The sequence below is a fragment of the Osmerus mordax genome, chromosome 8 (genome assembly GCF_038355195.1).
Source record: "Osmerus mordax isolate fOsmMor3 chromosome 8, fOsmMor3.pri, whole genome shotgun sequence".
Lineage (NCBI taxonomy): Eukaryota > Metazoa > Chordata > Actinopteri > Osmeriformes > Osmeridae > Osmerus > Osmerus mordax.
This window is the reverse complement of record NC_090057.1, coordinates 832417-846996: the sequence shown is the minus strand read 5'-3', so window position 1 is coordinate 846996 and position 14580 is coordinate 832417. Positions and strand designations below refer to the sequence as shown.

Genomic DNA, 14580 nt, shown 5'->3' with positions numbered 1-14580 from the left:
ACACTCAGGTAAAGCTGCGCGGAGGCATCCTCACCGGGCCGGCGCTGATGGAGGGCGTTGGCATGGAGGCGGTTTCCGCAGCAGCGTCTCCTCTCGGGGTGGGGGCGCTCGGGGCGGCGGCGCTGGGGACGGCTGCCATGGGGAGGCTGGGGGCGATGGGGGTGCTGGGAGCTGCAGGGCTGGCTCTGGGGAAGACCTTGGAAGCTGCAGCCCAGGGGAGGTGATAGGGGAGGGGTGTGTGGGAGGGGGGTTATGTGGGAGGGTGATGGGGGATATGTGGGAGGGGGTAATGGGGGAGGGGAGGGCATAATAATTACACTGTTGTGATCTCTGGTTATTATGCAGATGTAATGAACTGTGAAATGTAACACATAATAATAATAAAGGGTGAAGTAGTCTGCATTTGTTTGTGTTTGATGGTGTGCCTGTTAGAGACGAGGCTCTCCCTGCTCCCCTGCCGTCAACTCCCCTGCCGCCGCCGAACATAAACACACAATAACAGTGCCATAACAATGTCATTACTTCAGTTTCAACTGTAAAGCAACACTGGAAGAGGACGTTCTAATTAGGAAAAGAAGGATGGAGGGAGGAGGGAGAGAGAGGGGGAGAGACAGGGAGGTAGGGGGAGAGACAGGGAGGAGAAGATCTATCCGACTGCTTGAGAATTGAATAACCATTTTTACTTGAGGACTAATAGGCTAGGTCCGTTTTCATTTCCACGTTTCCACTTTATAATTTAATTATTTAAAAGGATACACGGTCAGAACTTTTTCTGTTTTCTGCCAGAACAAGGTCAAGTCTTCTTTTCAAGGATCCAAAATGGAAGCAAAAGTTTAAGACAACAACAGGAGTAATGGTTTTAATGATTTACCGATATCTGAATTTGTAGCGTTTAAAAACATCTCTCCGGTAGGTGAATGACATGGGCGTAGCCTAAGTGAATGGGCAACCAGCTGGGGTTTTTGCCCGTGTAGAGAACAACAGAAAACTTTTATTTTTAAACAGTATTTTGCTCACCAAATATGTCAGTGATGTAAAACGACAGCAAAGTATATTGTATGACAATACAATGAGTCTCACAGCGAGTCTGTGAGTTTTACCATGGAAACGTGGAGGGCCAATCGCACTTCTATGTGATCGGGATGCAGTAGGCGGGTGACTTGAAGCCTGGCTGTTCATGTTAATTGGTCGCGCCATGCACTGCAAAGACAAGAGAAGCCATATTTTGATATTTTGACTGACGTGACTGCAAGTTGGTTGATCTGCTTATGAAAAAAGTTTCGCGATTTGAAGCTAATTGTAAGAAGGGGTTCATTAGGCTATATGTAAAAACAATTAGGCATATTTAAAAAACTAAATTGATGACGCCTCTGGATAGGTAGTTTGGTTCGGTCAGGAGACTAAAAAAGACTGTTTCTGGTGAATGATGCGTGACGGTTTTTATGTAATTTACCCCAAAATAAATCATTGTGGTTAGGTTCAGTGAAGTAAGATGGAAGTCAGAAGCGAGAAGAGGCTCTTGACGCGTGCACCGGGATAACGCAAACCGTGGAAATCAGTGTTACTTCAAGAAGGAAAGGATTACAGATACTGTAATTGGACCGATTCTCAAGCAAGAATGTCACTGAATCGGGTTTACACCGGTATGGACAAAGAACAACCTAACGAGAATGGACACGGGCACGGAACGGCTATAACGCACAGGGTAACCGTGCGCAAGTCCGGTTGCTGCCTGTGTCTCCCGCGCGTAATGCGACTAACCTTCTCGCCAGAATCCCTCGAGCTGCTCTACCAGATATATTTCAGAAGGCAGCGGCAGGAAACCCTCCTCGTGCTCATGATGTTTGCCGCCCTTTTCAACTGCTACATCATCATCATGTGCGCGGTGGTGTACTCACAAGAAAAGTTGGCAATGATTGTAGTTGCGGCTGTAGGTCTGACCGCGGATATCGCACTTTACACAGTTTGCAGTCTGGGCAAACTTCCCGCATCTCCGGTTACCCGCGGCGCGGTCCCCTACTTACTCTGGCTGATGATAGCCGTGCACGTGCTGTGCTACTTGGGTCTGAACTACCAGAGTTTCCCGCGGTCGAGCGATGCTGTAGGCTGGCAGATGTTCTTCTGCTTCTCGTGCTTTCTCACCCTGCCGCTGAAGCTCGTGCCCCTGCTGCTGCTTAGCACGCTCTCGTGCGGGATTCACACGCTGGTTCACGGCATCACCATCATGCGCAGTCTCCAGGACAACCTGAAGGGCACCATGCTGGTCAGACAGGTATGGACACACACACACACACAAGACATTCTTGTTTGTCAGTGTGAGGTGTATCTTTCACAGTGATGTTGAACCTAAACATGTCATCCTCCACACCCCACAACAATCCAAGTGCCTAGATGGATGCAGTGGCGGTTCTAGACAACTTTTACTGGGGGGCCCAAGAAGTGGGGGGCAGTGTTTATTCAGAGGGGCACATTAAAAAACGGAAACAAATGATATTTAAACAACCCTGTGAAGCCTGACATATCAACTAATATCCAGAAAATTCTGTTTTCTTGTTATTATAGTGTTTATTGGACCTTAAGTCAAAACATATTTAAAAAAATCAAAAATGTAATTTACATTTGATATTTCATTTGTATCACATTTGATACATCAGGCATATTCGTCAATGTATTTATCACAACACAATTTTTTTTAAACAATAACAAATGATTTTCACTGCTTTTGGAACATTTGAGGTGGTTTGGTTCTTATTTTTTCCCAAACAGGAACCTTTTTACAGTCTTTGTAATATACATATACCATCAGAAGCTGAACTTGTAAAGTGCAGACAGCATATCTGGGAGGTCAACACCTTCCATGAACTTGTTTTATGTTTCAACAATTGCTGGTCTGGGAAGTATTATGTGAGTTTTGGATTTTCAATCACAGTGTTTCACACTTCCCAGGGGTTTAATGCCAAAAAATGAAGAAAGTAGGTCCACATCTTTGTTTTTGTATATAAAAAACAAATAAATTCCAATCTAAATATGTCTTACTATGACATCCTTACTTTTAATTAGTTTAAAATTTAACAAAATAGTGTATTTGGCATTGTGATATGACAAAATCCAGATTGCATCATGAAATACAGTATATTGGCTATGCGGGAAACTTGGTAAAATATTACTTTATAAACCTGCTGTATCATATTTGATACACACATTTTCAACACGATTTGACTATAAAATAATACATGAAACATTAATCAATTATAGGCTGCTTCAACACAGTAAATATTCATATTGAAAAATCATAAACACTATAAATGTTATTCCTACTGTAACTTTTTCAAAATTAGCAACGATCGTCCCTACCGAAAACGAACAAATCACTTTGTGACGGCGGCCATTTTGGAAATGGTATTTAAATGCCTGATACTGCCTGTAGTGCATTGAAAATCTACCAATTGGCAGAAGACATATCTAGGATCGTATGCAACAGTTTTTTTAGGAAAGTATTGCTCATGATAATGATGTAGAGGTCTCTGAAACTCATGTATCAAATATGATACAAATGGCGCTACAGGGTTAAATACTTTAATTTAGCTTTACATTAAAATCATACAAACGGCTCTGGCTCTCCCTCTTCCAGCTCCTCAGCTCTCTCAATACCTTGATATGTTTCTCTCACTTTTTTATTTACTGGGGCAAAAAAGGCTGCAATGTCCCTTCCTCGTTTCATGATGACTACTAGAAGAAGAAAAACGTGTAAAAAAAAAGATTTTTTTATTCAGTCAGCTCAGGGGGGCCAGGGCCGCTCAGCCATCTGACTCCAGTTACCATTCTATTGCTGCCAATCTAAAATGTACGTAATCAATTTTGTTTAAGTAGAACCTGTGATGTTATTTCTCCCCCTCCCCTTTTCTCATTCTTACCTCTCCTCTCCCTCCCTCTCCCCCCCCCACCCCCAGCTCCTAGCTAACCTGGTTCTGTACGTGTGTGCGGTTGCCGTGGGCGTGGTCTCCTACTACATGGCCGACAGGAAGTACAGAGCTGCCTTCCTGGAGGCACGACAGTCGCTGGAGGTCAAACTCACCCTGCAGGACCAGAGCACCCAGCAGGTATGTGTGTGTCTTCATGTGTATCTGTATGTGTGTGTGTGTTAGTTTGCATGCCTGGAAAGTTAAAGGCCATTGGGCAAAGAAGATCTAAGTAAAGAGCATGTCTGTACCTAATGAGCTAACCTTTTCCCTAAGCTCTCCCTCTCTCTCTCACACACACACGCACACACACACACGCACGCACACACACATTCTGAGTAGCTGTGGAACACCTAGGTCTGCTCTAATTACACTGTGTTTCACCTGACTGGGTCTAATACTCTGGGAGAGGCTGTTGTTGTCTCTAAGTGGATATGTTACATTTAACAGTTGTGCATGGAGGAAAGCTGTATCAAGCAAACATTCTACAAGCAAATAAATCAACAGTAGATCTTAACCTCTTTCTCCACTGTCTCTGGATTCTGCCTGTTCCGTTGGTTTTTCTGATTAAACTGATCTGCCTGTACCTGTCTTAGTAATCTGAGCATCTCTTAGAGAGAGAGACAGAAATAACAATAGACATTAAGATAGAGATAAGACATAACAATAGAGAAAGAGGGCGATAACAATAGAGATAACAATAGAGATAGAGGCAGAGCCAGTAGGTAGACACAGGAGAAGGCTCATCTTCTAGTTCTGTAGATGCAGAGCTATAGGTGTGTTCATGTAACACGTCATGATCTCTGACTGTCTGCTGTCTGTCTGCGGTGGTGGAGTAGTCCTGCGGAGCAAACAGTGAAGGGGGAGAGGAGAGGAGAGACAGTGAAGGGGGAGAGGAGAGGAGAGACAGTGAAGGGGGAGAGGAGAGGAGAGACAGTGAAGGGAGGAGAGGAGAGGAGAGACAGTGAAGGGGGAGAGGAGAGACAGTGAAGGGGGAGAGGAGAGACAGTGAAGGGGGAGAGGAGAGGAGAGGAGAGACAGTGAAGGGGGAGAGGAGAGGAGAGACAGTGAAGGAGGAGAGGAGAGACAGTGAAGGGGGAGAGGAGAGACAGTGAAGGGGAAGAGGAGAGACAGTGAAGGGTGAGAGGAGAGACAGTGATTTCAAGAGAGTTTTCCGACGGTTTGGCATTTTCATGGCAAATAGATATATTATAGAAAACTCACACTAGTCTCCTGTCTCCCCCCTTTCTCCCTCTCTCTCCCCGTCTCTGTGTGTGTATGTGTATACATGTGTGTGTGTGTGTGCAGGAGGAGTTACTGCTGTCCATCCTGCCTAAGCACATAGCAGACGAGATGCTGCAGGGGATGCAGGAACAAAAGGACACGCAGCAGCAGTTCAACACCATGTACATGTACCGCCACGAGAACGTCAGGTCAGCACACGCCAATCACACACGCCAAGCACACGCCAAGCACACGCCAAGCACATGCCAAGCACATGGCGTGCACACCATAAGAAGATGCAGGGATGGGTATAGCTCACTACAAGGTCACAGGTTCAAATTTAAGTTGCTTTTGAAATTCTCTCTTTACCCCCATCCCTTTCTCCCCCCCTTTGTCCCCCCTCCTCCATTCTCCCCACCATGTCTCCTCCTCCCCTTCCTCCCCCCTCTCAGCATCCTGTTTGCAGACATCGTGGGATTCACCCAGCTCTCCTCCGCCTGCAGCGCCCAGGAGCTGGTCAAGCTGCTCAACGAGCTGTTCGCTCGCTTCGACAAGCTGGCCGATGTAAGCTGCCTGTCTGTCTGCCTGTCTGTTTGCCTGTCTGTCTGCCTGTCTGTCTGCCTGTCTCTCTGTCTGTCTGCCTGTAACACCCTCTGTGTTACCCAGAAACACTACCAGCTGAGGATCAAGATCCTGGGAGACTGTTACTACTGCATCTGCGGCCTGCCTGATTACCGTGCCGACCACGCCGCCTGCTCCATCATGATGGGACTGGACATGGTGGACGCCATCTCGTAAGAGAGGGAGGAGGGAAGGAGAGGAGAGGTGGAGGGGGGAAGGAGGGGAGGGGGAGGAAGAGGGTAGGGGCAAGAAAGAGAGAGACGAGAGGAAGGAGGAGAGGTGGGAGTGTAGACAAGGCGAGGCTGAAGCATGGATGATGAGCCCAGGTTGTGACCCCCCCCCCCCAGGTACGTGCGTGAGACGACCCAGACGGAGGTAGACATGCGTGTGGGCGTGCACACAGGCACCGTGCTGGGGGGCGTGCTGGGGCAGAAGAGGTGGCAGTTTGACGTCTGGTCCACCGACGTCACCGTCGCCAACAAGATGGAGTCTGGAGGCATACCTGGGTAAGACACACCTGGGTAAGATACACCTGGGGGAGACACACCTGGGGGAGACACACCTGGGAGACACACCTGGGTAAGACACACCTGGGGGAGACACACCTGGGGGAGACACACCTGGGAGACACACCTGGGGGAGACACACCTGGGTAAGACACACCTGGGTAAGACACACCTGGGGGAAACACACTTGGGGGAGACACCTGGGGGAGACACACCTGGGTAAGACACACCTGGGGGAAACACACCTGTGGGAGATACACCTGTGGGAGATACACCTGGGGGAGACACACCTGGGTAAGACACACCTGGGGGAGACACACCTGGGGGAGACACACCTGGATAAGACACACCTGGGGGAAACACACCTGGGGGAGACACACCTGGGTAAGACACACCTGGGGGAGACACACCTGGGTAAGACACACCTGGGGGAGACACACCTGGGGGAAACACACCTGGGGGAGACACACCTGGGTAAGACACACCTGGGGGAGACACACCTGGGAGAGACACACCTGGATAAGACACACCTGGGGGAAACACACCTGGGGGAGACACACCTGGGGGAGACACACCTGGATAAGACACACCTGGGGGAGACACACCTGGGTAAGACACACCTGGGGGAGACGCACCTGGGAGACACACCTGGGGGAGACGCACCTGGGAGACACACCTGGGGGAGACACACCTGGGGGAGACACACCTGGGTAAGACACACCTGGGGGAGACGCACCTGGGGGAAACACACCTGGGGGAGACACAGTTGCGAGACATACACTCTGTCGATCTCGAGACGGCAGTGGAGGGCAGTGGGGATGGTTGGAGGAGGTATAATGTTCGTATGTGTGTGTGTCTGATGTGTGTGTGTGTGTGTGTCCCAGGCGTGTGCACATCTCGCAGAGCACCATGGAGTGTTTGAGTGGAGAGTTTGAGCTGGAGGAGGGAAACGGAGGGGAGAGGTGTGAGTACCTCCTGGAGAGAGGCATTACCACCTACCTGATATGCGACCATGCCAAGCCCCAACCAATCAGAGACCACACCAAGCCCCAACCAATCAGCGACACAGTGAGACACAAGCAGCACTACACTCACTGACTAGTTTGTTAATAATCAATAAAAAAACGTCAAAAAACTAAATTTCCTCCCTCCATCCCTCTCTCTGTCTCCTCCCAGAAGCCAGTGTCCAATAGAAACTCTCCCCAGCTGGTGAACACCAAGGTGACCAATGGGAGCGCAGGCTCTGTGCGCCCCCCCCACTCTAAACAGGTACTCCTGAACTACGACCCCGGACCTTTCACTTGAGCCGCACACCCTGAGATCTGGCATCAGTCGAACACACTAACACACTAATGCACACACACACGCACACACCTACCAGACTGCTCTCTGTCGCCCTGTCTGACCTCAAGGTGGCGAGCCCAACGGGAAACAAGATGGCAGACAGGAAGCAGACGAACAACCAGGAGAGCGAACAGGAACTCAACAAGCTCCTGCATCTGCAGCTACTGGAGAGAGAGAGCCAGGAGACGTGAGTGTTTGTGAGCGTGTGTGTTTGGGGGGGTTTGTAAGTGTGTGGATGTGGGTATTGTCGTAGGCCGAAAACTGGATAAGACACCTCAAGTTTAGGCGTAAGTGGATAACCACAGGTCAAGCAAGCTTTGTCTTGACATTTGGTCTCTCAGCAGAGAAACGGGGACAGTAAGGGGAGGGGGTCAGCTGATTCAAGATGAGCATGAATCAGCAGTTACAACGAGAACATAACATATTGACATAACGCTTACAGGAGATAACGAGATACATCGAGAGCAGGGTAGACTGACCATTTGGGTTTTGGGAGGACAGGGTGAAATGCCATTATGATAAGGGGTTGTCCATATGCTATAAATGCTGTCTGTATTCAAATGTTAAGCAGGCTCTCTATCTTGTGCTCAGAGAGACCTAACGTATGCTGCCTTTTTGACTTTGATCAATAAAATCTTGTGGTTGCATCTGAAAACTTGGACAGACTCCCTGCGTTCATCCTTTGCACCTGTTCGGCTAAAAAGCTAGCCACCACAGTATAAATGTGTGTCTGTAAGGGTGTATGTCTGTGAATGGGTTAGAGTGCGATCATTTCCTCTCTAAAACAGCCAGTGTTTGGCCATCCTTTCTCCTTCTCTCCCCCTCCCCCTCTCCCTCCTCCCCACCCCTTACCTCCCTTCTCCCCTCTCCTCCTTCCCTCCCCCCCTCTCCCTCCTCCCCCCCTCTCCCCCCAGGGCAGCCTCCCAGCGCTTCAGCCAGGTGTCTCTGCGCTTCCTGGACGTGGGCCTGGAGGAGCGCTACTCTGCTGAGAAAGAGACCCAGAGCGGCCTGGCCTTCTGCTGCTGCTGCCTGGTGCTGCTGCTGGCTGCTGCCATGCAGGCGCTCATAGACCCCCTGTGAGGGCCCCACACTACACACTACACACTATATACTACACACTGCACACTGCACACTGCAGCCTGGATACTATGTAGTATACACTACATACTATATACTAGGGGTGGAACGGTACATGTATTCGTATTGAAGCGAAACAGTACGGGCGTCACGGTTCGGTGCATGAAATTACACGGAGAATGCACATTATAAAAATAAATAAAACTAGTGTGCAAATTAATTAATGTAATGCAGAACTACTGTTAGATACTCGGGTTCTTTAGGGACACCTAATCTATTGCCCCACTTTAGCTCTGAAGCTCTGATTGGCGCCGCCGTGAGTCAGAGATAGCTAGCAGCACTATGGACGAGTATGGCGAGTGGTGGCGACCCACGAGAGATAGAGGACCCGCCGGCCTTTTTAAGATTGCATGTTTATACTACAGCCTGCACTGGTGTGGAGCTGAACTGTCCGTCTCTGACAGGCTGGTGGTGAACTATGTGTCTCTGACAGGCTGGTGGTGAACTATGTGTCTCTGACAGGCTGGTGGTGAACTATGTGTCTCTGACAGGCTGGTGGTGAACTATGTGTCTCTGACAGGCTGGTGGTGAACTATGTGTCTCTGACAGGCTGGTGGTGAACTATGTGTCTCTGACAGGCTGGTGGTGAACTATGTGTCTCTGACAGGCTGGTGGTGAACTATGTGACGCTGGTCATCGGGCAGTGTCTGCTGCTTGTCCTCACCCTCTGCTCTGTGGCTGCTGTCTTCCCCAGGGTGAGTACACACTACACACCACATCATGATGTCATTCCTACACATGTACATGCCTCTGAGTGTGTTTATGTGTGTGTGTGTGTGTGTGTGTGCTTATGTGTGTGTTTATATGTGTGTGTGTATGTGCCAGAATTTCTCCAGGAGGCTGGTGTCGTTCTCCATGTGGATCGATCGGACGCGCTGGGCGAGAAACGTCTGGGCCATGTCGGCCATCTTTGTTCTCACCATGGCTGAGATAGCAGACATGGTGAGCAGGGGGTTCCCTGGGACTGTGAGTGTGTGTGTGTGTACGTGCAGGTGTTTGTGTTTGTGAGTGTGCATGTGGGTCCTGCTTTGTTTGTGTAGGTGTGTATGTGTGAATGTCAGAATCAGAATCAGAATGGGATTTATTCGCCATGAAAGTTTCCGCTGTTGGCCTTGTTGAAGAAGCCAACAGCGGAAGGGAAGAAACTGTTTTTGTGGCGTGAGGTATTGGTCCTGATGGACCGCAGCCTTCTGCCGGAGGGGAGTGACTGAAACAGGGAGTGTCCAGGGTGGGAGGAGTCGCCACAATCTTCCTCGCTCGCCTCAGGGTCCTTGAGGTGTGCAGGTCCTCGAGGGTAGGCAGATTGCAGCCAATCACCTTCTTAGCAGTGCGGATGATACGCTGCAGCCTGCTCTTGTCCTTGGCAGTGGCGGTAGCGTACCAGACGGTGATGGAGGAGGTGAGGATGGACTCAATGATGGCTGAGTAGAAGTGCACCATCATTGTCTTTGGCAGGTTGAACTTCTTCAGCTGCCGAAGGAAGTACATCCTCTGTTGTGCTTTCTACATCCTCTGTTGTGCTTTCTACATCCTCTGTTGTGCTTTCTCATGTGCAGGTGTTTGTGAGTGTGTGTTGTGTGGGTGGGTGTGTGCGTGTTGTTGGTGTGTGTGTCGTCACCTGCCTGCGTTCACATGCATCATTACCTCTTCATGTGTCTGGGTATCAGCTCCCAGAGGGGTCCATTACAGCATTAGGGCGTCTGTGCTGCCTGCTGGGACCGTGTGTTCCACCTGTCAGCTTGGCAGTCAGGCAGGACCAGGAGCCAACCCTGAAAGCTTCTTCCTGCGAGCACATGCTCAATGGAGAGTGTAGCAGTGACAGCTTCTGTAATTGTAGATCAACTTTCTTGTACGTCAGCAGATGTCAAAAAGCGCTTCTATCCAGAGGCACACCTCCCCCAGCACACACACCACCCTGCATGTGTGGTCGATGTGGATTGGCTAAACTCACTCCTTGGTGTAAGTCGTTTCGTTTAGAAATGTTGTTTTGACTCCTCCCCCCTCCTCCCCCCTCCCAGCTAAGCTGCCTCCAGTCCCCCCAACCTTTCCTCAACACCAGCGCTGGCCTCATGCTGCAGTCGCTAGGCAATGAAGGATGCGCCCAAAACCCCAAACATTACAGCATCATGGCGGTGCTGTTGCTCGTGGCAACCACCATGCTGGTACAGGTCAGCCACTTTGTCAAGCTGGGGCTGATGCTGCTGGTCGTCGTGGCGACGGGCGCGGTCAACATCTACAGCTGGAGGGACATCTACGATGTGTATGACATCATGCTGTTCTCCAGGTGAGAGGAGTCCACGTCCTTCACAGCGTTTATTTAACGCCAGTCTGTGCAGTCTTTACCAGACACAGTGTAAAGTAACCACATCTCAGCTACCAGACACAGTGTAAAGTAACCACATCTCAGCTACCAGACACAGTGTAAAGTAACCACATCTCAACTACCATACACAGTGTAAAGTAACCACATCTCAGCTACCAGACACAGTGTAAAGTAACATCTCAGCTACCAGTCACAGTGTAAAGTAACCAAATCTCAGCTACCAGACACGGTGTAAAGTAACCACATCTCAGCTACAAGACACAGTGTAAAGTAACCACATCTCAGCTACCAGGCACAGTGTAAAGTAACCACATCTCAGCTACCAGGCACAGTGTAAAGTAACCACATCTCAGATACCAGGCACAGTGTAAAGTAACATCTCAGCTACCAGGCACAGTGTAAAGTAACATCTCAGCTACCAGACACAGTGTAAAGTAACATCTCAGCTACCAGACACAGTGTAAAGTAAAATCTCAGCTACCAGACACAGTGTAAAGTAACATCTCAGCTACCAGACACAGTGTAAAGTAACATCTCAGCTACCAGACACAGTGTAAAGTAACCAAATCGGAGAGTGGAATTGGTTGCTTTCCTAATATTTTATCAGCCTGTTTTATAATTCTTTGAAGTTTTACTCAACTCTTAAACTGTATTTCCTCTCTGCTCCTCAGTACGTCTCTGCTCCCTTCCAGGTACCTGATGACCATCATGATCATCATCATGATGATCAGCTTATACTACTTTTCCCGGCATGTGAGTCATCATCGTCTTGATACACACACACACACAGCATCTGATTTATAGGGTATATACTGTAGTTGCTTTATTCTTATCACGGACAGTCTGCCTGGATTTCAGATGAGTTAATTCCTTCTTTTCATCCATTTTCAAACAAACACTATTTATGCACCCCCCAGGTGGAGAGGCAGTCTCGCAGGATGTTCCTGTGGAGGATAGGGGTGCAGGAGCAGAAGGAGCAGGTGCTGGACATGAGGGAACGTAACGAGGCCCTGGTCACCAACATGCTGCCTGAACATGTGGCCAAACACTTCCTGGGTACCAAGAAGAGAGACGAGGTGAGGAGGGGGTGAAAGGGCAGGGCATGTGAGATGAGGTGAGGGGGGAGATGAAAGAGCAGGGCATGTGAGGTGAGATGAGGTGGGGGGGGAAGAGGAATGACGTGTTCTTGAGGCAGACGAGACGGTGAAAGCTTGTGCCCTCTGGTGTCCAGGAGCTGTACAGCCAGTCGTACGACGAGATCGGGGTGATGTTTGCCTCCATCCCCAACTTCTCAGACTTCTACACGGAGGAGGGCATCAACAACGGGGGCATTGAGTGCCTCCGGATCCTCAACGAGATCATCTCTGACTTCGACAGCGTGAGTCAAGAGTGTGTGTGTGTTAGTTACTACTAGACAGGTCTGAGTGTCTGTGTCTGCTAGTTACTGGACAGGTTTAAGTTCCTCTGTGTGTGTGTGTGCTAGTTACTGGACAGGTCTGAGTTCCTCTGTGTGTGTGTGTGCTAGTTACTGGACAGGTCTGAGTTTCTGTGTCTGCTAGTTACTGGACAGGTTTAAGTTCCTCTGTGTGTGTGTGTGTGCTAGTTTTCTGGACAGGTCTGAGTTTCTGTGTCTGCTAGTTACTGGACAGGTTTAAGTTCCTCTGTGTGTGTGTGTGCTAGTTACTGGACAGGTCTGAGTTTCTGTGTCTGCTAGTTACTGGACAGGTCTGAGTTTCTGTGTCTGCTAGTTACTGGACAGGTTTAAGTTCCTCTGTGTGTGTGTGTGCTAGTTACTGGACAGGTCTGAGTTTCTGTGCATCACTAAAATCAAGACGATCGGCAGCACCTACATGGCCGCTTCGGGCGTCTCCCCCGAGAGCAACACCAACGGCTACAGCAACCGCAAGGTAACCATGACTACAGCAACCGCAAGGATGGAGGATAATGATGATGATGATGATGATGATGATAAAGACCTCCTGTGTCTTAGCTGGAGGACCAGGTGTTGTTGGAGCGCTGGATGCACCTGGCCGCCCTGGCAGACTTCGCTCTGGCCATGAAGGTCACGCTGGCCAACCTCAACAGCCAGTCCTTCAACAACTTCATGCTCCGCATCGGTCAGTACGGCCTGTGTGTTGGATTGTGGGTGTGAGTGTGTGTGTGAGTGTGTGTGTGTTTCATGTGTCTCTCCTCTGCAGGGCTGAACAAAGGCCCAGTGCTGGCGGGGGTGATCGGCGCCCGGAAGCCTCACTACGACATCTGGGGGAACGCAGTGAACGTGGCGAGCAGGATGGAGTCTACTGGGGTGATGGGGAACATCCAGGTAACACACACACACATGCAGGTTCTACTGGGGTGATGGGGAACATCCAGGTAACACACACACACACGGGTTACATCCCTTTCTGAAGTTCAGACACAGGCTGGAAAGTATTTTCAGAAGAAGTCAGATTATCCAAATGTAGGATTGAGATCAATTGTCACATCTCCCCTGCTGTGTTGCTGTGTTGCTGTGCTGCCCCCAGGTGGTGGAGGACTGCTACAACATCCTGAAGGAGTACGGCTTCCGTTTCGTTCGCAGGGGGCCGATCTTCGTGAAGGGGAAGGGGGAGCTGCTCACCTTCTTCATGAAGGGAAAAGACAAACAGACGAACACAACGACCATCACCACCCTGCCACACCAAGTCCTGGAGCGCTCCTGACAGGAAATAAATTAACAAATCGTGTTTTTTTCTGTAAAAAGACCAACATTTTACTCTCTCAGACTAATATGTTTATGCATAGACATCTTTAAGCTATTGTTAGCTCTGTGTGTCCTGTTTCTGGAAACTGACATGGTTTAAAGATTAAACTTCAAAATTCGTAAGGTTCATACTCACAAATCACTCTACTCATAAATCCTGGTCTTGATTCCAACGAATCTTTGCAAAAGTGTTATTGATTTTTGATAAATCTCCATTGTCTAATCCCAAAGTGGTCAGAAACTTTTGAAGAAATTTGAGTGGTGCAGATGTATAACAGAGAGGGGTTGTGTAAGATCATTGCTAACTGTCTGAGAAAAATCAAAAAATGCATATTAATATAAAATCATCCACCCACAAGTCTAGTTACACAACTTTTATACATCTAGAAATAGCATAGTCAAGGTAAGAGCTAACACAGTAAGCATCTGAAGACTTCGAACACTGAGTATATCAGCGAGTATATGCATCAACGTCAATAACTATTTCATAGAACTGCATGACTATCAATATGCTCTATTCTCTCCGGATCAGCGCTAAGATTTTAAACAGAGATATTATCTGCCATACTCATTTATTTCAAACTGATGAGCTCAGGTTCTGTACTATTTTAGGTTATGCTTTATTTATTATTGAATTATTAAAATGTTTGCCTTAAATGTTTCGTTGTTTTTAATTTAACGTTCAGTTGCAGTCCTGCTCTTGGCCTCTGAATGTACTCGTTG

The 14580-nt window shown here is 48.8% G+C and overlaps 1 protein-coding gene across 1 annotated transcript; it reads left to right on the top strand.

Moving 5' to 3' along the window:
• The first annotated feature begins 1645 nt into the window (after window positions 1-1645).
• Window positions 1646-13816, top strand: LOC136947520 (adenylate cyclase type 3-like). The gene is made up of 21 exons (XM_067241618.1): window positions 1646-2272; window positions 3951-4100; window positions 5268-5392; window positions 5636-5747; window positions 5850-5977; window positions 6152-6310; window positions 7195-7378; window positions 7487-7579; window positions 7762-7841; window positions 8569-8730; window positions 9399-9486; window positions 9617-9733; window positions 10810-11075; window positions 11298-11303; window positions 11786-11867; window positions 12032-12190; window positions 12346-12492; window positions 12905-13021; window positions 13105-13231; window positions 13313-13437; window positions 13640-13816. The coding sequence occupies exons 1-21, from the start codon at window positions 1646-1648 to the stop codon at window positions 13814-13816; spliced, it is 3231 nt and encodes a 1076-aa protein (XP_067097719.1).
• Window positions 13817-14580: the final 764 nt, after the last annotated feature.